Source organism: Terrapene carolina, unplaced genomic scaffold (assembly GCF_002925995.2).
Source record: "Terrapene carolina triunguis isolate 2854851 unplaced genomic scaffold, T_m_triunguis-2.0 Scaffold194, whole genome shotgun sequence".
Lineage (NCBI taxonomy): Eukaryota > Metazoa > Chordata > Testudines > Emydidae > Terrapene > Terrapene triunguis.
This window is the reverse complement of record NW_020664545.1, coordinates 889,856-913,612: the sequence shown is the minus strand read 5'-3', so window position 1 is coordinate 913,612 and position 23,757 is coordinate 889,856. Positions and strand designations below refer to the sequence as shown.

The 23,757-nt window shown below is 40.6% G+C and overlaps 1 protein-coding gene across 2 annotated transcripts in view; it reads right to left on the bottom strand.

Annotated features, from left to right (window-relative positions):
* ARHGEF18 (Rho/Rac guanine nucleotide exchange factor 18) overlaps positions 1-23,757 on the bottom strand; it is a 77,297-nt gene that overhangs the window by 23,781 nt on the left and 29,759 nt on the right. Inside the window, exons 11-17 of one of the 2 annotated variants that reach the window (XM_026654925.1) lie at positions 12,490-12,557; positions 10,558-10,621; positions 4,653-4,794; positions 3,556-3,668; positions 3,253-3,393; positions 1,522-1,772; positions 600-725 (exon numbers count right to left, since the gene is read on the bottom strand). In XM_026654925.1, the coding sequence (XP_026510710.1) occupies positions 600-725; positions 1,522-1,772; positions 3,253-3,393; positions 3,556-3,668; positions 4,653-4,794; positions 10,558-10,621; positions 12,490-12,557 (905 nt within the window). Of the gene's footprint in view, positions 1-599; positions 726-1,521; positions 1,773-3,252; positions 3,394-3,555; positions 3,669-4,652; positions 4,798-10,557; positions 10,622-12,489; positions 12,558-23,757 lie in introns of both variants that reach the window. The other variant, XM_024194243.2, reaches the window with a different exon arrangement.

The following is a 23,757-nucleotide window of genomic DNA, read 5'->3' as shown; positions in this document are numbered from 1 at the left end:
CCATCTGGACCGTGCAACATTCCTCTAAGATTCAGGTTAACTCCTTACAAACTGGCTATATTTAAATGTTTCCATAAAGCAGCTTCTTTTGTTCTACCTAGGTTAGGCTGCACATTCCAGTGCACAAGAGACTGACGTGCCCTGGAGCCAGTCTCTTGATTCTGGAGATGTCATAGTGGGCAAAACTATAACAATAGTACCTAGTTCTTATACAGCGCTTTTTATGGGAGATCTCAAAGAATGATCATCCCCATTTTAGAGATGAGGAAACTGAGGCACAGACAGGTGAAGCAACTTGCCTAAGGTCACATAACAAGCCAGTGGCAGAGCCAGGAATAGAACCTAGGTCTCCTGAGACCCAGTTCAGTGCTCTATCCACCAGGCCTCTCTAGAGCGGTAGTTCTCTTGGTGGCCTTTGTTACACGTAAACTGCTCATGAGGCATCTGTAACACAGAGAGAGAGAGAGAGACGGAACCAGCCAAGTAACAAGCTCACACTCCTTTCAGCTTTAAGTCTGGTTCAAAACCACACCCAAGAAATCAGAGATATTTTGCTCTTTGGAAATGGGACAGACTGGGTCACTGGCTGGGTGTTTTACCTTTATTAAGTTTTGGAACTTCTTGTTGCTCTGCAGCAGGTCCTTATAGTGACTGACAGCTTCATTGTGACCACAACAGAACACACTGTATTTTTCTTTCATTCTCTCGCCACTTTCGCCTGAAAACTAATTGGAAACACGAGGAAGGACATTAAATTAGCCAGTTTAAAATGCAGCCAGTTCCTCCTAGAGAGCTTGGCTAGTATAACACTCTTGGGTTTAATTAGGCTTTGTGCTGATTGGCTTTTGGGGTCAAATTTCTTTGCTATTCCAGCTTCTTCTCCTGCACCAGAAATAGGAGAGATTGAGCAAGTGGAGTGGCTCAGACACAGGGATGTACCCAAATATTCACTTACTCCTGGCAGAAAGACAACAAATGTGAGTAAGAGCTTCTGAGACTCGAACTCAGAGCTTTTTTGGAGCTGGAAAGGGCGAGGGGGACATCAAATTGGTGGTGATGTAAGAGAGTTTCTGTTGCATCATTCCAAGTCAAGGAGAGCATATAGAGTAGCTGAAAAAAGGGAAGGCCAGCTACAGCAAGGGTCTTTATAACCCAAGAGGGTCGGCAATTGATGCAGGAAAGCTGTGTTCAGGCGGGATGTGAGGATTCTCCTTTGAAGAACTTCAGTGGTGTGCTGCTTTAATTTTGGAGTGGACAAGAAGCAGCACCACGCCCTTCCCAGGAGCATGCCATGTTGTGCATAAATACACAAAGGAAATGTTCAACATTTCACACGATTAGGGACCAGCTGCATTTCTGGAAGCCAAAGACAAATGTGGTATTGGAAGGAGCACTTTAAACCCGGTGTTTTGTTAAGGGCCCACTACATTCAAACTTTACACAACCCAACTTCAATATTACAGTTCAGTTCTGAGAAGTTAAATACAGTGTTAACTAACGTTATTAGAGCTTAGTTCACACCTGTTGTATCAAAAGGTCTCCAATGTTCTGGATAATGTAATTCCGGTCACTGCCTTCCTCCAAGGACGCCTTCCGTCGCTCCTTTAATTGAAACAGGAATTGCCCATGCAGCTCCAACAATTCATCCACACAAGGAAAGATTTTGTTGATGACCGTGTTCGTGAACTGCAGCTCCTCTCTCAGTGCTTTGGAGTACACCTTCAGCATGATTTTCAGTGTTCGGACATGATGCATTTCAGTCTGCATGAGCTCTGGAGAGAAAAAATGTTAGTCATTTAGAAATGTTAGGCAGCGGCTGGCCAAGCATCTAGCAGAGCAGGCTGTGAAAATCAGCAGCCATAGCAAGCCACTTACCACACTTCTGGTGCATGTTGCTAGCAAAGGCAGCATTGAAATAACGATGGGCATCGATAGCTCAGCTATTTTACTTCATTCTGAATTTATAAAACACACCCACCACTTCCTACTGGCAAGAGAAACTGACAGACGATTATTATACTGTTGTGTGTTGGATGCTGTGAAGTTTGTGCATTCCTCCGAGGGAGTGCTTTCAGTATCCATAAAAAATCCTTACTTTTACAGCGGTCAGGTGAAGACTGACAGCTTCTATTATGATTCAAGTCAAAGCTTAGGAGACCTTGAACTACTGTAATCTAAACATCTCATTAGAATAGAAACATGGGACATGAGATACTCTCACAGCTACGGAAGCCGGCCTGTGCCTAAGGAAAACTCATTTATGATGCTTTTGGATTTCTCCCAGACAGTAATAAAGCAGTATCACCAGTACGTGCCAAGGACTATAGCGGCAATTTACCAGCATGGTAGTGCTAAAGACTTTCCACAGATCAGTTCAAAGCTGGGTATGCAACACAACTCTGAGGACTGTGCAAATCTGACAGCTAAGTTCTCTAGTCTGTCTAAAACTCTGTAGTCTGCATTATGAAGCAGCTGTAAACATTTTGAAGTATGCAGCGCAGAAACAGTAATCAATGTCGACAGCAATAATAATCCCTATTCACGCAATTTGTGAAGAACTTCAGGATAAAAAAAATAATTTCATTCATCTCTGGGCTGGAATCGAGCTAGCATTCTGAACCGGAAACACTTCTTGAAAGGAGAAATGAAGACTCCTTATAATCCAATTAAAACCCTAGAGGGAGTTTTAGGATTATAGGTTGCAATTTGGCCAGGACAACAGGGCTGACAAGCCTACTCTTGCAAAAGGAACCATGGGATCCTTAAGAACATGGAGTCCTAAGTTTATGTCTCATTAGAAGGATAGTGCCTTCAGCCACACTGGTGTGCATAAAAACACCATTCTGGGGCACTGGATCAGTACTGAGGAAAGATCACTGCTCTACTAGGGGACCGACGCTTTCCGGGGAAATTTTCCAACCAAGTTTGACCCTGATTAGATTATATCATCTTCAGATCGTGGCTCGAGATGGTGGCTATGGATATTGCCTTGTTTTATAGGTGGAATTTACAGCTTACATTAGCAATCTGAAAACCACAAGTTGTTTAACAATATAACAAATCAGAACCCAAGTACACAGCATGTCCAGGGGTAGAAAAGGGGAAATCTTCACACAATCCTGGCTTCTAAGCACAAGGGAAAACAGGGAGGCAGTGAAATCACTGAAACCTATTATATACTAGTCAAAATAGCAATAGGAGACATTTTAAAATAGAAGCACTATGTAAATGACAGAAATAAATTGTTCTTACCATAAATGACATCTTGCCTTTTCATAACTGCTCTCTTTTGCTCCTTTGCATAAGACTGTTCCACTGTGAGACTCCAAGATTCTGCCTCAAACTCATGAGCATCTGTTTCTATCTCGCTTCTCAGAGAGGAAAAGTATGCATCTAGATCAAAAGCACATTCCATTTAACTAACATTATGACCTGGACATATCCTCCAATAACTTTTATGAACATAAAAAGGAGTTAAAACATTTCAATAGTCTCTCTGAGACTCAATTTGTAAAAACCACAGCAGGAAATCCTCAAAAGACAGAAGTTCCATACCTTCCAGAAAAATGGATTCTGCTGTTGAAGGTGCAAGTGAGACAACATCATCTGATGTCTGCTTAAATTTTATAAATCCCGAATCCCCTTCATCCATTTCTCCTGTGATTGGTCTAAATAGCCAAAAAAATTATACAACTGTGTTACTTTAACATAGAATATTAATTTTTTGAGAGAAAAGCACAACTAAATTATCTATAACAAACCATTTTAATTTGCACTCTTCCTTTATTATGGAGCTAATTTGTTAGAACAAACACAAAGACTATCCTTGCTTTTTGACATGAAATAGTCAAATTCAATTTGGTAATAAACACTGAAACTCGATGGATACATTTCCAGTTTAAATTAAAAGTCCCTTATTCTCTTCTCTTGATCAATCACCTCTTGTACAACTTTTGGTACTACACCTTAAAAGCACCTAATTTTATGTTGATGAACTGGACGGGGCACTGTATTCCCTATGTAGGGTCAAAACTAAAAGCTCCATCAATAAGATGACACACATAATTGTAAAAAGAACAGGAGTACTTGTGGCACCTTAGAGAATAACAAATTTATTTGAGCATAAGCTTTCGTGGGCTACAGCCCACTTCTTCGGATGCATAAAATGGAACATATATTGAGGACATAATTGTGGCAAACAAAAATGTGATACATAGCTTTGAAATATCCCTTGATTAAAATAGGGGACTGTTTCAATTTAAACAGCATTGTCAACTACACTACTTGGCCCAAAAAATTCAGGCTAAGAAACTATTCCTAGGTTTCCAGAGACCTAATGGCAAAAGACTTAGATGGACAATAAAGCTTGGGCAAGGGTACTCAAATACCACAATCCAAATTTCACCATAATCCATGGTATTTTATCTATAGCAGAAAGGAACTACAGAGACTTTGCAGCTTCACAAAGAAACAAACAGCTGTCCATTTGGAGAGCATTTCTCAATGCAATTCAGCAGTAAGGGTTCATCTAATACTCTCTACAGCTTGCAATAAATGCATGTCCTTCATTTGAAAGGGATTTAGTTCCGTAACTCTTTTTACAGGTACAGTAGGAAAAACAAAGTGGCTTAAAAGAGAAGCGGTCTACTTACCCAAATTTATTAACAGAAACAGCAGTATTCAATGCAGACTGCGAATTTCCTCTTTGGGTGATAGTCATGCCGAGATGCCGAGACAGAACTGGGGTGCCATCCGATCCCAGAAGGGCACTTTGGGGCTGCTCCTTCAGAGAGGCTGCTACAGAAGCAAAAACTGAATTGGTGCTCAAAAAGTGAGGAGCACACTGCAAATTGCCTGCTCTCAAACCCCTCCTCTCTGAACGTGGCTGGAGAGCAGACAAGATCTTGGATGTCAAGAGCTCATTGTCCAAAAAGACATTCTCATTCCATTTTCTTGAAAAAGAGCTACAAAAAGACAGCTCAGGAGGAGCTGGCATTGTGTTGTTTCTGCCACTGCTTTTTGAATTTGTATTCCCCATGCTTGCAACTGGTTGCCCTAAGATTTAGTGCAGTAAAGTGGCCCCACAGATGCACTGTTTTTATACTACCTTGTGATCCTTCTAGCTGCCACTTAACGTACTGTATTGGCTAAATCAGCAGGTCTGAAGTGCAGGAAATTGGTCCCTGCTGTGCCCATTTAGTGTGGAAATTACAAAGTATCTTCTCCTTTAGTAAAACACCATAATCTACACACAATTATTCGCACCCTATTGTACAAGGGCATAGAACATTTCATGTCAAACAAGAAAAATCTGAGATCACAAAAAAACCCAACAGTTCTCTGACATGCTTATTGCTACACAGTGATTTATACACACACTAACAGATACCACAGCTAAACTGAATTTTAATACTTCAACTTTTCAATTCTTTTAAAATCTATACAGACTGCAAACTGGAAAGATATTTAAACCTATAATCACTATTATACAGTGCATGGAAGCCTGTAATAGATATCATTTCTTAGTATTAATGCCTGCAATGTAAAATAAGGAACTGGAGACGAAGTGCATTAATTTAATCTTATTTTTCGTAATGATTTTAGAAAAGTCATAGGTGGAGAAACCAGCCAGACACAATCTTTAAAACTTCACATCGCTGATTAAATCTGCAGCTGCCCTTTCTTCCAAGTGCTCTTAATACCCACAGGACTGCTCTGCTGCAATGAGAGGGGAAGGAAGAGAGTGGACTCCCAGAAAGAAAAGCCAGAGGAGGAGAGGTGGAAAGCTCATGAAGGGAACTCAAGGGAGGAAGGGAGCAGCACAGATTCCACCAAATGGGGAGCATGATGATGCTCAGGACAGATATATGGGTAAAGTTTTTAAAAGCCAGGGATTATTAAATATAATCACTAATATGTGCATATAATGGGGCTTTAATTCCATCTTGCAGTTCTGGTGACATGTATAAATCAGTCTTTTGATTCGTGAAGCTACCAAAACACCGCAATGAAAGTATAGACTTTATTACTCCAGGCTACATCAATTAGTGTTCAGCTAAGCAGCAGATGGATCATGTTCAACTTGCTATTCCACTGAATATACAAATGCCAGAGATTTCCCCTTGTGTACTGTTTTATTGACTTCCACGCGAGGAGGGCCAATGGCTACTGAATGCCTCTTTAGAGGAAGAGATTACAAGTCTTTAAATACAAAATCAATTTCAATATTAGGACCCAATCCCACAAACACTTGATCATAGGAAGAGTTCCACTGGCTTCAGCGGACTAAGTGCATAAGAGGTGGCAAGATCCAGCCTTTCATGAGAAAATGTTCCATTTATTGCAAAATGTTGGCCTACAAAGCCAGCTGGTTTGTATCAAAAGCCTGATTAAAGTCCGTGGGAAGATCATTTTATTGTTATCATGAACACAATATTTTAATGCTGTGATCATAACAAAAAGCGAGAATTAAAGAGATGTTCTGTGTCTAGAGGCTCAGTGTTTGGAGTTCTTATCTAGAACAAACAGCTTGAATCTGATTTTCAGCAGTCCTGAATGTCGCTGATGGAGACCCATACATCTACTAGTCCACGGCACCAACATGGCAACTGCAAACTGATCTTCTGTTCACTTAAGTAACAAATTTGCAACTAAGCCTTGATAAGATCACGTCAACGATCACTCAAGAGAGCCCCAAAAATGAGTATCCCTTCTGAGAGTATCACGGGCGTTTGAAATTCAGGTTCCAGGTGAATTGCATCTTCTCAAAAGTCTTATTTTAAGACAGTGGTGACCTTCCATTAAGTAACAGTGTCTTTGATGTTGCGCACTTTAGAAGGTCAGGCTTCTATTCTGGGGGAAGTGGCGAGACACTGGGCTCTACTTATGTCCTGACAATGCCACTTGGAACAAGATTCTGAAATAGGGGGTCTCAACTTCCTTCTTTCTGAGGCCCCCCCCGCAACAGGCTATAAAAACTTCATGGCCCACAACAACTGATGTTAGAGGGTAGCAAGCAGGACAACAGCCCCCCAGCCCCAGGTTGAGAACCACTGTTCTGAAGGGTGCATTAAAATATATCATTGCAACCCATCTCTCTATGATTTCTACACAAAAAGGTTACGGTAATTAGATCCCTACTCATAGTGATATTGCCCAGATTCAACACACTAGCACAATACCTCATTAGTAAAGAATGTCATCTGGGCATGTATTAATATCGTGAGCCTTTGCATCTCTCATCATTTTACTATATAACTAGAATCTCACTCGAATAATTCTAGGTTTCAAAGATGTGTTGAGTTTGTAGTACTGAGCCATTGGATTTTCATCTGTCAAAACAAGGGGCCCACATATATAGAAAAAGTAATGCAAAAGTGTGGGGAGAAAGAAGCAAGTTCAATTTAATTACAGTCCACCTTACCAATTAAAGTAAATCTTTAATAGCATCAATTTAAAGCCTACAAACAATCTTGTTTAAACAACATTTCAGAAAAGGCAATCAACCCATTATAAAGGATTGCAAAAAAAGAAAGAAGCTAGCATTGCAAAGATTTTATATATTTTAACAAATACATAGCCATGGCTCCAGATAGTTACCAGAACGAAAGGGGCCATCAACATTAAAAAAAAAAAAAAAAAAAACTACACACTCACTTTTGTAAGGAGTTTTTTCACCTGCTATTTTTATATGTAGCCCCTAAGATTACTACCACTGAAAGACAACAACAGTTATTTTTCTCAATTTGTTTACACTGCATATATGAAGCATTTTGTATATAGTCATTTTGACTGTGTTGTCCCTGCTCCATATATGAAGTGGGTCAGCCCCCCAGTTTGCATGGGTCATTCACACAACAACCAAGGACAGAAAAGCATTTTAAAGTTTAGCAAAGCGTGATGGTAAAACTCTGTCCCTGCCGCTAGGAAGTGCAGATGTATCAGTAAAACCTAGCGGTGAGTTGTAGCAAAGGCAGCTGACAGACCCAAAAGAATCATCCATCAACAAGAGGAAATCCTCTACCAATGGAACCTATTTGTCTCATTCCTAAGTCTGAAACCTGACTGATTTCCACAGTCCAGTCAGAAGCCAGAGCTTCCTGACACAAACTTAGTGACTTTGCCAGAAAAGGGAGATTGGATGGATACTGGTCAATCATTAGCAAGGTCAGCGTCAATGGGTAGCTTCTTGAGCAGAGGACTCATAATAACTTCCTTGAGGATAGCTAGCATCCAGTCTCCAGCAGGGAAATGGTGACAACCTCAACTAACAACAGGCACAGTATTTCCCTGCTTGCTTTCACCAGCCAGGAATGGTCCAATTCACAGCAACCTGCTGTCTTCTACAGCAACTCCAGAACTATACTGAGAAAATGACTTCAGACTTTCCTGGCTTAAAAGTGAATTTCTTCTTTTTATTGATGCAATAGCTTTGGTCCTTTTATAAAAGTTGGAGAAGGAAGAGTGCTAATAAACCATCCCCTGAAAGTGCAGTATACCCATCATCTTCTAAACAAACAATATTTCAGACATTAAGCCAATGCCACTCTAGATAGGACTAGAATTTGGTAAAGGAAGGTTGCAAAAAATTGGTTTTTGGTAGTCCGCTGAACCATCAGGCTAAAAGCAAATTTGTTTACCAAGTGTGTAATATTTTCACGTATATGCCAATTTCCTTGAGAATTTCAGACTGCAAATTTACTAAAGTGTATGTGGCAGATATAGTGCCTTTAAGGAAAGCTACAGTACTAAAGAGGCTAATATAGTCTTTCAGAACCGTCATCCACATTCCAAAAAGTCCTTCAATATGTATTTATAAGCAAATCCAACAGCTTTTATCTTTTCACTGTCAAAACCAAGCAGAACACACACAAAATCTTCCTAAATGCCAATAAGGCCAAACTGATCTTGGGGCCTTCAGTGCTGTTTCCTTGCATCTTAGGACCTACTCTTGAAATTACTTTCACTTAAAAACATGCCCAGTTAGATGTAACTTACTGTTTTAATACAGGTTATACTATGAGTAAAGACATGTACTGCCCATGGCATTAGCTGTTCTTTTCAACTTCTTAGCCCTTCTACTTTTGACTATGTTCCCATTTTTCAGTCTACCTAGCAGAGTCTGCACTAAAGAAAAAGTCATTTTCTGAGTTCAATTAGCACTGTCTGCACACTGCTGAGAGTCATCATTGATTGCTGTTAGCTCATCACACCAGACCAGACTGTATACCACAGAGTTGTTCCAACGACAAGACCTAGGATTAACTTTTTCCATTTTCATTATTCTTTCATGTTTCCTATTTTAGTCTCTAAACCTCCCCATAAGGAGACAAAGCCATTCTTGGCAACAAAAACAGTCACCTATCTTATTCTAACAATTAGTCCCCCTGTGCTGTTTCCACAGTAAAAGCGTTTAAAAAAAAACAACAACCTTGAAATGCAAGTCAGCCACCACCTACCATACACACACTGGCACTCCAGATACCAGACATCCTCATCTACAATGTGTCTCAGTGAGTAACACAACTGAACAGAGACCAATGCATCCAGGCAGAGACTAATTTTGTCCTTGTTATGATCAACCGAGTCATCTTACAACCTGAGGAGTCTGTTTCTCCCCTGAACACTCACCTGTCAACTCCTACCACCTACAATTGTATTTACGCACACAGGGCTGGACTGTGATCTCACTTACATGGGCATAAATACAGAACAGTTCTAACACAGAGAGCTGACTGTGACCCACTAGATGGAGAACACCTTGTTAGCATTTTATGTAATCACTGATTGAAAAGAATAGCTGTACCTCAAAATAAACACCAGTATCCAAATCCTAGAAACAACTCAGAGCAAAGGTGCAGAATCTTACAGACTGTTTGATGAGAGCAAGTTCTGTGATGGTGAAAATGCCCATTTGGTGGGATCCAAAAGGCCTCAGCACAGCTTCGGCACCACAGCCATAGGAGGGTGGGGGGAGAAAAATTATTTGTCTATTGGATAACGGTGCTTGAAAGCTCCATGGCAATTGCAAAAAGCTATTTCAGAGCTTATACTTCAAAATAACTGCTCTTTTCAAATATTTTTCCCCCAATCCTTTTTCCAAATTTATGACAACAAAGATATATCTTTCAGACAGCTAATGCCTGCTTGTCTCAGAGACTGCTAGCTAGCACCAGCTGCAGGCAAATTTTTAATAGACCATTATGAAAATCTGATGTAAAATGAAGGTTCCAGTTCACAGTTCTAGTCTTTTCAGAAGCCAGAGAATAGGCAATCAATGAGAAACTAGCTTATCGATCTTTCTTCACTGCGATATTTTGAGGTTACACAGCAAGAAGGTATAAAATAGAATAAAAATATAAACGGATAAAAACACACAGGAGACTTCCAAGCGCTTCTAGCTCATTCCCAATGGGGAAAAATGAAGTCATCTTATTAAAAGAGACCTTTTCTAACCTTCAATAATACACCGTATATTGTTTCTAAAACATATTAAAGAAAAAAGTATAAAACTCAACAGACAAGCCTTGAGCACAGCAATCATTCTTTAGTACAAACCTGGGTAAAAGCACTGGGGTGAACTTTGTGGGGATCCAGGAGGTCTGTGTTGCAAATCCTTCTGCTATAGGAGGAAAAAAAAAAAAAAAAAAAATTCTTAAAGGGTGCCCTTAACTACAAAGATGAGAGCATCATTTCACAGTGAACCATATTTTCAGTATCATGAATTACAGATTACAGGTGGACCCTTACACTTAAACTAGGAAAGCAAAAGCTTTTGTAGAAAAAGTTTTTAAATTTTTTCACATTCTAAAACAAAACAATGTATCTAGACTTAAAAATTACAAATAAATGCTAAGAATGCTTTGCAGAGTATAAGCAAGACTAAGCCTTGCCTACATCAGAAAGCTGCACAGTTTAAAGATGTGATTTAAATAGCTTTATTTAAACCGCGAAAACCCATGTGGACACTTATTTCAGGTTAAGGGTAGCTTATTTTAAACCAATTCCTAATTGGCTTAAGCTGGTTTAAACCAAAAGTAGAGTGTCTACACAGGGCTTTGTGAAGGTTTAGTTAAAGCAATTTAAAACATAACTTTAATTACACCAGTGCAACTTTCTCACACAGACAAGTCCTCATTCGTATAATAGGGCAATGTCCAAAGGTCAATCTGTTAAGAGCCAAGATGTCAATACGCAGGAAAAATAAATACATTTCTGTAGCAGGTAATTATTATGGGGGGTTCATTGCATTTCATTATTTATTTTGTCTTCTGTTCTATGTCAGCCTACTTCTCTCTCCTTTCTCTTGTTCTAAGAGTGATTTGTGGGAGCCTGGTTATGTATTAGAGTTTGTAGAAAGTTGTATCTGCAAATGGAACATTCTATTGCACAGAAGATAGGCACAATAGTGTTTGCATGTTTAAAAAAAAAAAAACAAAAAACAGGATGATGTGAAAATTCAAAGTAGAAAACCAACAATAATTCTGCCCTCAGGACTGGGCTGAAAATTGATTCCTTCGTCTCTTGACTGCCAAGACTTGAGCTGTTCTGTACTCTCTGTTCTTCCCCATATTACTCCCTGCTCTGCCTTAGGTCTCTGAAGTCAACAGTTGCACATGGAAAAAAAAAAACCCTAAATTTGAATGTAAGTCTCAATAGGTAAGTGAAGGAGGAAATAATATTCAAATACCATGTTTTAAAACACATGAATGGACTAAATTTTTTTTTACAAATACATAATTGATTATGACCACACAATAACCTTATATGGAATCCTATGAGCATATTTCGATACAGATAAGTAAAAAATGAACTGCTTGGCTAGAAGTCAAGGCATTGAGCCATGGCTTGCAAAGATTCAGAAGAAGATTTTACAGTTTAGAACATGAAACCACTATTTCTACAGAGCTCGGATTATAATTAGCATGTAACTGTTCTGATCAACCTCCCTCCTCTCATGCAAGCCTCCTCAAACATGGACCAACAATGCTGTGTTACTTATTTATCCATGCAGTGGCATTAAAAAACAGGGGTTCCAAAAATTAAGAATATGCATAATTTGCTTTTAGAGAGATAGAATGTTTCAGGAACAAATAATGGGCTCAAAAGAGCCAGGAATTCCTGAGGGTGAATCTAACACTGACTTGTTAGGCTGATTTACCTAAGGCTACATTTCTGCCTCAGTTTCCTCACACATACATAAACCATCAAGGGATACTAGCTGGACCAGTTAAAACTATTCAAGGATTTGACGATATAGGGTCAGATTCTTAGCTGGTGTAAATCAGAGTAACTCCACTGAATACAACACACTATTTAGGTGATAAGAACAGGAGTAGCTTATGCTCAAAATAAATTTGTTAGTCTCTAAGGTGCCACAAGTACTCCTGTTCTTTTTGCGGATACAGACTAACACGGCTGCTACTCTGAAACCTGTATTTAGGTGATATTACTCCTATCTTATAATGGAAGAAAAGTTGTAAAACCAACCTTGGGTCTGGTACTGCTGCATTCAGCCAGTAAGGTCTTGCAGTTCTTGTGGACATTCACTGCACAGTCTGAAATGTACAAAATATTTAAGTTATTCTTACCCTCCCCATTTCGACAGAGAGAAATAACCGATTTCTCAGATTTGAAAGGATCAGGAAATGACTCCAGGTATTCCATTGGGAATACTTATTGTGAAATTTCAACTCTTGGTTTTACACCAAAATGCTCAAACTTGTAAGAATAAAGATAAGAGCCATTATTAAAAAAAGCTCATACCAACAAGATGTATTGGGTATGAAAGAACACCATTACCAGAGTACCTTTGGGGCATCTCCAGATGGCAACCTAAGGCAGGAACAGTACCACATAAATAAGCTGCTTGTTCCAACCCTAGTACAGTAGAATGGATATAGCAGATTCATATTGTAACCCAGTGGCACAGAACAATATTCTTCATTTGCATGGTCTCCTAATAGCAATATGAATTATTTCATTCTCCTACAAAAGTACAGTTAATTGCTCCCTTTTATCCTGGGGGGAGGGATAGTTCAGTGGTATGAGCATTGGCCTGCTAAACCTAGGGTTGTGAGTTCAATCCTTGAGGGGGCCACTTAGGGATCTGGGGCAAAAATCAGTACTTGGTCCTGCTAGTGAAGGCAGGGGGCTGGACTCGATGACCCTTCAGGGTCCCTTCCAGTTCTATGAGATAGGTATATCTCCATTATAACTTACAATATTTTAACCTTATATATTGCAAGTTTATTCTTTTTGTTGTATGCGCACATGCATGTATGAACCATTTCTTGTTTAATCAAGTCTATTCCTTTGCCACCACCTTTTAACTAAACTTCAAGGAAGAAAACTGGTTGCTGGTTTCTTCATTAATCTCACCTCAGATTCCCCACCTCACCAAAATGAAAAGTACACATAAACTTCATATTTCAAATCATTCTCACAAACATTAATGACACGAAAAATGAGCATTACATGCCCATTTACAAAGCAGAGAAACACATACCCAAACAAAAATATAACTGTCAGAAAATCTTGCAAGTAACAGATGTAATTAATTCTAGTAGTTCTTGTAAGGATGATATTTGTTAAAAGCTCTCACTGCTTTATGTAAAGAGCTCATTATTCACGAATATTCTTCTGGTTCATTTCCACCTCTGTCAGACCATCATATTCTTCAGATTCTGAACTGTTATTCCAAGGCAAACTGAATCAAGTTACCTAATTCGGGCAACATACCAAACAAATTCAGAGACTAGGGTGATTCTTCATGTACAATGTACACAGTCTTTTTACATGTGGATGGTGACTAGGAACTGATTAAATTAACTGAAATAGGCAACAGAAGACCCTCAAAGTAGTGTCAATGATCCAGATGCCACCACTTTTATATGGCATAAGGCAATTGCTTCCACATCATGGCACTAGAACATCCTGAGATAAGAGATAACACACAAGACCTTTCCAACCAAGATTAAATCCAATGCCCTTTCCCCATCAAAATAATTATAACCCAAGGGGTGGGCAAGGCGGAGGGGACCACTCTCACACATCCTCCGGTAGCTCCCCTGCCCCTCTGTAAATTAAGATGTTTTCATTATCTGGAGACAACAGAAGCAGGACACCAGAAACTCAAATATTAAGGGAAACCAGATTTTTTTCTTCTTGCAATGGACACAAAACATGCTTAAGGTGACAGCTAGAACGGGAACACTTGCACTGTAACTGCTTGAGAAAAGGCTGTTTGTGCCTAATGCACTGGGGAAAACTGTCCAAGAAATGTTCATCCATGCAGAAATATAACCCCTGTTATGGTGCCAGTCAGCAGCAACTAGGGTGACCTGTTTTAAGTATTGCTGGTGTAAGATCGCTACATGCTCATTTACACAGCAGTATTTTCCACAATTACAATAAATGTCTGAGAAGAGAATACAAATAACATGCTTATCCAGGCCAAATATCTAAATAAATTAATGTTAGCAGCCATGTTGGTTCCAGGTTATTAGAGAGACAAGGAGGATAAGGTAATATCCCGAAGAGCTCTGTGCTGCTCCAAATTTGTCTATTTCACCACCAGAAGTTGGTCCAATAAAAGATATTACTTCACCCTCCTTGTCTCTCTAACTAAATTAATAACAGTCACAGACTCAGGCCCGTTAGAGGATGGGATGACAACTGGAAATGAAAGGTGCATATGTGCATGCTTTTTTCACATGAGGGGTGTACGTGCATGTCACATACAGAATTTTCAATAGAAAATATCTCTGCAAAAAGCTTAATTCTGGCAACTAAAACTAGAAATACTGCGAAAAATGAACTAGATACTGAAATTGGATGATGCTAAATGTATTAAAAGTGCTTTCAATCCTAACTTTAAACCGAAGAAAGAATTCTGTATTAGCCATTCTACGTGGGGTATAAACTGATGAACCCACTAAAATAACACAAGCACCCCACAAAATGAAGAGCTCTAAAAGAAAAAAGGGAAACAAAATCAGCAGATTCAGGAAGTTGCCAAAAAAGCTCTCAATATTTGTCATGGATTTTTGAATGGACATAATGAAGTGCCTAATGGCAAACGCACTCATGAAACAAACCAGTAAACTGTAGAATGAAACCACCATAAAACAGGAATTAGAAACAAAGTATTTAATGACATTATGTCTGATTGAATGGGCCCTGGAGACTGAACTCCCTTCTTACCCTTGGGGCAGGACTGAGGCACATTGGATAACTTTCTCCCCAACACTACCCCAACCAATCACTGCCTGCGCTATACCAGCTGTGTGAATGACCAGTGTCCAGAGCTGTCAATCTAGCACCTTTCACCAGCTAAACACAATTAAATTTAAAAAAAAGAAATTAAGAATAAGGACATTATGCCACTGTTACAGTGCTTGACAGGTTTAAACTGAAGTCTAGGTGTTCCACTGACAAAAGGTCACAGGTGTAAGGTTGTCAGTACACATGCATTTTATAGTTTGCTAATGTCATGTTTTTGTAAAAGTAATCTCTCAGCTTCCTGTACACCTAGGAATGCTGACTGCAAGCACCTACAAGCTTCATTAGAATTCCATTTATAACTATTTGGGTGAGCTTGAATAAATTTCCACAAAAGACTACAAATATATTTAAAACATTGTAAAAAGGGAAATCTTCAGATTGACTCTCTAAATCTTTTATTCACTTACAAAGTTATAATACAAAAAGCTACCATGAACATTCAATCGATCAAATTGATTGGACACTTGTATCACTCTACTCTTAAATCTATCATTGACTTAGGTCAGGTCTACACTACAGACCTATATCAGTATAATTACGTTGCTCAGGGGTTTGAAAAATCCACACCCCTGAGCGACGTAGTTATACCAACCTAACCCCCAGTGTAGAGGAGAGCTTCTCCTGGGGAGGTGGATTAACTATGCTGACGGGAATTCACTTAAGCGCTGCAGCTGCGCCGATGCAGTGTTTTAAGTGTACACCCACCCTCAGTGATTAGGTTAAACAGTTCCTTTTTCTTTAAATGATTAGCAAGACCATGTCCTATTCTCTAGACTTATGTATTTGTTAAGATAACTTTAAAAGGGACATCAATTGAAAAATATACTTCTGTTTGAAAACTGTTCACCTATCTTTGTTACAAGTAACACCTACAATTACCAAATCTGGGAGATTAATTATGTATTTGACAGTACTGCGTGAACAGTCAGTTTCATTGTTTCCCTGTATCGTCAGTTTGTTTCCCTTGTTGTAGAAGTCTTTCAGACAGCAAGGGAGAGAGAAACACACAGTAGAAAATAGGAAAAAATGCAATTGTAAAGCCTCAAAGATTGGCAAGAGAATTCATGGGCAGGTGTTGTATCTGAAACTGCCCACCCAATGTGAAAAAACAGAGTGAAAGAAACCGATAAAGCCTTTTATAATCCCACCAAATTTTATAAGATATGCTTCAGTTATATCTATTTGACATCCTTCTTACTGTAGTGCAGAGCACCTTTCTGAACAGAATATTGGAAAATTAGAGAGGTTCAGAGAAGAGCAACAAGAATGATTGGGGGCACAGAAAAATTCAAATGACGAGTAATTGAAAAGATTGAGATTGTTACCCTAGAAAGGAGATTAATAAGAAGTAAATAAAATAATGGATTGTCTAGAAAAGATAGATGGGAGCTTCTGCAATTGAAAAATGGCAAACTCAAAATTGACGAAAGAAAATACTTTGTCATGCAACATATAATTAGATTGTGCAACTCTCTGCCACCTGATTTTACTAAGGCCAAGAATTTGGCAAAATTCAAAGAGGCAATGGACATTTATATGCTTAACAAAAATACCCAGAGTTATAACAATTAACACTAACAAAAAGAGTATTGGAAGGGAACTAAAACCTCATGTTGCAGGATTTAAACCAAACTCTATTTATTAGAGATTAAGAGAAGGCCTTCGGGGAGGGCAGATTATCCCACATCTGCTTCCTGTGGAGTTTCTTGCTTCCTCTGAAACATCTGTAGTCATCAACAGCATACTGGACAAGATGGAGAATGGGTCTGATCCAGTATGGCAATTCCAATGTTCCAGAGCAAATAATCAATAACAATCATCATAAAAGATCATTTTAATGACCAAAGATATTAAAGTTATTTTCTGGTAGAATATAAAAGTTCCCCCTTGCCTTCCCAAAAGTTAGTTTATACAATACAAAGTGCTAAATAAAACATTTGAGGTGTATGACTGATCTGAAATTCTGCTTTATGTAAAAATAAACAGCTCTCCCCCAGACTTGTTGAGATTCATTACAATATTTAAGACAGTACCATAAGCCCAACAGGCTAAAGTGTAACAAGATATCTAGCACAATTTGAAAATACTGAAATTCTTTCAGCACCTATCAAAATCCAGCTGCTCTGGAACCACCACTGACAATTTAGGATTCAGCTAATATTTACTCAAGGTGTACGCAGCTACCGGCAGTACCAATTTACAAGTCAACATGTAGGAGTGCTTTTATTAGACAACACATTAGATAGCCCAAGAGATGTTGCCAGGTTATGCTGACCCACAGTATCTGACAAGTCACTGACCCATTAAGCCAAATTGGACCTGCCAATACATTCCCTCCCATAGCAACTAGAACAAGACTGACAGGCAGATACGAGAATGTCCAATAATTAATATCGGGCTCCTGTGTGGAGCTATGACTCACCAGGCATGATGAGTGGGCATGACCCTGCCCCCTGGACAATAAATGCATTGCCTAGTAAAATTACTCTTAACTGGTCATTTGCAAATCGGTTGTGGCTAACATCTAGGTATGCTGTAATTAGGTTGAATTCTTACTGCTAATAGTCACAATGTGGTTCTGGAGCATTTGGTTTTTTTAAATTAGACAGAGAAAGACTGAAAACATCCTTGAAGCACAATTCAGTTATAATATAAGATTTGGCCATCTCGGTCACTGTTTGCAAAGGTACAGAGCTTGCCCAAGGATATACTCACTACCGAATAGATCTGACCTAACCGAAATGAACTGTGAACCAAATACCTTTCCCTTGACATTAACGATTTCTCTGCTGTCAGACATGCTTGGATTCTTCAGAGACCAAAAAGGAACCTTTTCTCTCCGTATGAAAAACAAGAAGATTATTTCTCTAGCCTGACTCTATAGGAAATGCCATGTAGTTCATGATGAATGTGCTTCTGAAGGATTAACTATAAAGGTATTTGTTTAAAAGTATGCCTTAAAACACTAATTTGCTGTAAACTCCATTTTGATTCACAGCACAAATAGTTAGAATTAAATCATAAACTGTGCTTTCCAACACCAGTGCATCCAGGATTAGTCACTAAAAACACACCATCACATGCTTATGGAAATTAAGTTGTTCTTATGTAAGATCTATGAAATATTATAAACATTTTGATGTATCCATAGTCCAAGGTAGCTGAATAGACCTGAAGATATGCAATCAGTTTCTTTTGTTACTGTACACAGTTCCAGAAAAGGGAACTGTCTGTGACAATCTCATCAGGGAGGTGGAGTTTCAGCTGAACTTGTATCAGTTTCTGAATTCAGTAAATCCAGGCCATGTATCCTAATCAGTTCAGAACAGATTTAACTTTGTCCTAGTGGCTCCAGTGACTGGCACCTGCTTGTTCTGCTAACACCTAAATGAGTAGAGCAGAAGCAAAACTGTACAATCTGATGTAGCAGCAGGAACAATCTATGCTGAAAAGCAATGAAACCTGTACTTATTGAGTAATTTCATTTTCCTTATTAAGACTATTCTCTTTCCTAAAACAAGCAAGGGGATGTTTTCTCAATTTATCTGTTTTTAACAAATTCCATTCTAAATGTTAGATAAGTAGTTTTCAAATCACTCCCACCACCACACACAATTTTTTTTAAACACAAACTCAGTAACAAAACTGATTCAGATCAGGCACTTTGTTTCTTTTTGAACTGTTGCAATACAAAATGAGCAATTTAACCTAAAATAAAAATTTGTTTCATTTCAAGTTTCTCAGACTGCATTTTGCAAATTGCAAATGCTGAAAGTGTGTCTAAACATGCTATTATGAGCATTATGGAGTTATAGCTAAGGGAGTGAATTAGCAACTGAGACATAATTACAAAAGATATTTAAAACATCTGATAGGTGAACATTAAGTGGAAGTGCAGCACATAATGTCTGATAGCTCCTGTTTAAGAGCCATATTTCATATGTGTATTTTTGCTTTGCAGCTGTAAGTACCAAACAAACAAACAAAAAAATACTCAAGCAGAGTTTTTAACCTCAATAAGGGAGATGTGCCAAAGACTCCAGGAAGTCCATTAGTGACTTCACTTTTGCTGCTGATTTTAGGTGGAAGAAGGCCAGATATTATGGTGACGGGCATGCAGTATAAAACTCTTAGATAGACAGTACATTACTAATTCTGCTTAGTAACTAAGGAGACTTGACACACATACACAGTCTGATATTGCAAAACAAAAACAAAAAACTGCAGTATAAAATTTTCCTATGAAAACTAAATACAGAGGAAAATGTGTACAACTAATCCCATGTATCTGACAGCAAGACAAGACACTAACTCTACTTATTTTTTTTTCAGAATATTCTATTTATTTCATACTATAAAAATACTAAATAGGCAAAGAATACATATTCTTCCTGCGAGTCTGTTCTGAAGACTCGTGTTTTATTTACATAGATCAAAAAATAAAAGTCTTGTCTGACCTACAGGAAAAGTGAATGAATACGACACATAAAGCAACTGCCCAAATATGAGAAAATAACCTCCTTCAAACACCCCAGATGGTCAACTTTCTAAGACAGGGGCTCATCTCCTAGTGCCCCAACTTGATTATGTACATCACAACATAAAATCAACTAAAATAAGTTATCCTCTACTTTAGAACACTGCTTTACTGCTATATAAGCCTCCAACTATCAGCTCCTAGGAGGGTTTTTTACCCACGAAAGCTTATGCCCAAATAAATCTGTTAGTCTTTAAGGTGCCACCGGACTCCTCGTTGTTTTTACTCAAGACAAGTTATAGAGAGACAGTGCATCAGCCCACAGAAAAAGCTCTGAGTTTTTACCCGCCTAGCTGCTGAAGAGTGGGAAATGTGCTGTACATACAATCACTACAGCTAGAATACAAAACAAGAAAACCCTTTATTTACACAGCTCGGCAGTACAAGGGTCTTTCCACCATGAGAAAGTGACGGCCGCATAAGGCACAATCCTGCATCAGCAGGAGATACAAGACCCCCTGCTGGGGCTTTTCCACCCCTGAACTCTGGGATTTTCTCACACACACTTCAAGCCTCAATAGGGGGGTGAGGGATTTTACATTTTTGGTTTCTCTTTGGCGTCAGGGAAGCCATGCCCAGTAAATTGAAACCGAATGTGAGACCGGTCAGACCAAAGGTCCATCCAGCCCCGTATCCTGTGCTCGGACAGCGCCAGGTGCCCCCGAGGGAATGGACAGAACAGGGACCCATCCAGTGACCCATCCCTGTGGCCCCTTCCCAGCGTCTGCCAAGCAGAGCCCAGGGGCCCCCTGGCACCCGCACCCCAGCAAGGGGCGTTTGGGGAACGGCTCCGCCACCCCCCGGGCTCCCTTTCTGCTCGGCAGCGGGTGCGAGAATTCCCGGCAAACCCACAATCCGACCCCCCCCCCGGCCCCGGCCCCGAGCCGAGCCCGAGCCCCGGGCGCTTCCCGCGGGTGCAGGCCGGGCAGCGCCACTTACACCGCCCGGCCCGGCCCCGGGAGCCCAGGGCAGCGCAGCCCGCAGGGCCAGGCTGGTCCCGTCCACGGGTGGGCTCGGGCCCCAGGCCCCCGGGACGCGCCCACTGCAGAGCCCGCGGGGCAGAGCCTGGGCCGGGCCGGGTTCGCGACGAGCCCGGCGGGCCCGCCCCGGAGGCGGCTGCGCTCACGGGCTGTGGAGCGCGAGGCCTGGGGCGCTGACACCCCCCCGCCACTTACCGAGGGTCCGGGGGGAGCCGCCGCCAGGCAACAGGAAATGCCCCTATGACCCGGAAACAGAGCGGGGCAGGTAGAGGAGCAGCACTGCGCATGCGCCAGATGGGGGGGGCTGTGCCTCTTTCACACACACACCCTGTACGCTGGGGGGGGCAGGGGGTGGCGGGGGGGAGCAGAGGGTGTGACAGGGGGGGGCAGGTTAAAGTCAGGCCAGAACCCGGAACCCCGAGGCTCGCACAGAGCCAGGCCTGTCAGTGATTTCCCCCCACCACCACCAATGCTGTGGGGCGGCCGTGGCTGGCCATGTCCCCAGCACATCAGACCCATCGCAACGGCCTCTAGGTGCTGCCACAATATAAAATTTAAACAACTCAGCGGGTCAGCCTCCAAGAAGAGACCCACGTCTACACTGCGGTACAGCACCTGTGGCTGGCGTATGTCAGCTGACAGGCTCAGGCAGTGGCGCTGTAAAACTGCAGTGTAGACATTCAGGTTTGGGCTGAAGCCACAGCTCTGGGACCCCTAACTGAGCTAGATCTGTATAAAGGGGCTCAATATAGCAGCTTGCAAACCCCGTGGGGAGGTAGAGCAGTGGGCCCAGCTGCATAGCAAGATTCAGGGCCAGAGCTGAGATGAGCATGCAAGCTGCGTGCTCAGACCAAGGTTCCCAATCAGCAAGATGCTTTGCACTGTCGTTTTCCAGCACACTGGCTTTCATGTGCTGCATAGGGCCACCCTAGCTCTGTGTTCATTAAACCTACTTATCAGTGAGATGCAAGACAGAAGGGTGAGGGGTTCTGGTCATTCTGTGAGGGCCATCTCAGCATTTCTTTCGAATGGTCCCTTCAGGAACTGAGGAGGTTGGCCTCCAAAGCCTGTGGGAAGCCAGGATCTGTAGGGAAAAGAACATCGATCTCATGGAGAACTGATCCCTCAGGGGCTTCTCTGAACCACATCAACACCCTTTCTCCAAGAGGGTGCAGGTTTAGAGCAGCAGGTAATGAGGGCCCATCCAAACTCAAAGAATCCCTCACAGGCAAAGGAGAGGAATCCACAGGAGACGCTATTTACCCCTTCTATGGTTCCCTGACCATTTCCACTGGCCACTGCTCACAGTCTCTTTGCATGCTCAGACAGCAAGTCAGTTCCCTCTTCAAATACTTGAAACAAGAGCATTTGTTTTTTTATGAACATTTGGCATTTTATAAACAGGACCAATAACTTATTTGAACCTAATCCTAGGGATGGGTGACAAACTTTCTTCCTCTCAAAGAGCTACGTGACCTGTAGGAGCTTATAGATAAACAGAATCTTCACCAAAGGGGCTTTCCAGAAGCCCTGCCTTTCATCAGCAAAAGTCTGTGATTAGAAAAAAATAGCTGGGCTTTTAATTAATGGTGTATATTACCTCGACTGACAGCTTTAGCAAGGTAGTTCATATGTTTGTGTAAAGATCATTTAGGGCGTTACAATAAATGTGGTATTAAATTTATGATGCAATTTTCCATTCAATAAAGACAGTGCCAAAGTGGTATTTGAAATCTTTGTCAGCTAAGACAATTGCAGCCAGGGGCGGGGCATCCTGCAGCAATGGAGAAGTTTTTCAAGCAGAATTCAGCTACGAGTTACAGTGTGCCCCATGCAGCCAGCAGAGTGGAAGGCATTAATATTAATATGTATTTCCAAAGCAACTATTGCCATAGAGGGAGACATTATACAGTAAAGTAAGTTTAGTTTCCGCATTTGATGCAGAGCTTGTATGCTATATTATATGAATGAATACGTTCACTCTGCTGGAAATAAAAACCATCTATTTTTATTTTTGCATTATTGAGAAGGATTCTGACAAGCAAGCTAATCCTTTGATTCCAGTATCTGGCTACTAAAATACCCTTAGGAAAAAAAACACACAAGCTCATGTATTCAAAGCAAAATAAGTTTGGGGTCTCAGCCTAGTTATCACAGAATCAACACACTAAAATCTGGAACTGTCCAGGTCTGCTCAGGAGAAGCCCAGGACTGCAAAACTAGGATGTCACTTGCATGACAGGATTCGGCTGTGTCAACAAAGCTGTGCAGGATTGACTGCAATGATGAGGAGAGTTAGGTGCCTCAGATGGTACTGAAGTGCATTAGCAAAGCTGTGTAGAAGCACAACTGAGAATGAAAATACTGCCCTTAACTATAAAGTCCATTTGTTTCTTGTGAAATGGTTCCAAAGCTGCATATTCAAGTGGATGAGACACTGCAGTATTTTGTTCAATCACGGTCTGTGCTCAAACGCCATCCTACAGTGAACAAAGCATAATTCACCTACAGCCTCATCTTATCATTATTAACATATTTTCTTCCCTACTTGGATTCTGAACTGATCAGACACAAAGTTCTGAATGTCAATGATTAAACACAGCCCTAAAAGACATGAGACACTTAAATTCATTTTGCCATCAGCTTTGTCAAACTGAAACAACAAACTCTCCTTGTTATTTTCATAATACTAAGTTCAGTCGTGACAGACCAGATTCCAGGAGGGGACCCAGACATGACAAGGATTGAAAATAACTGTGTCTGGCCTAATGATGAGATGCAACTTTTTCACTGACCTTAACAAATGCAGTCCTGCCCTACTCATATCCATTCAGAACACTGCTGTAAAGATCAGTTTCCTAGCCCTACCTTGAACATAACATCCCTCTCTTTGAATCCCTCCACTGTTCTCTATCATATCAAACAAACTGCTTGTCTTGACTTCCAAGGCCCTTC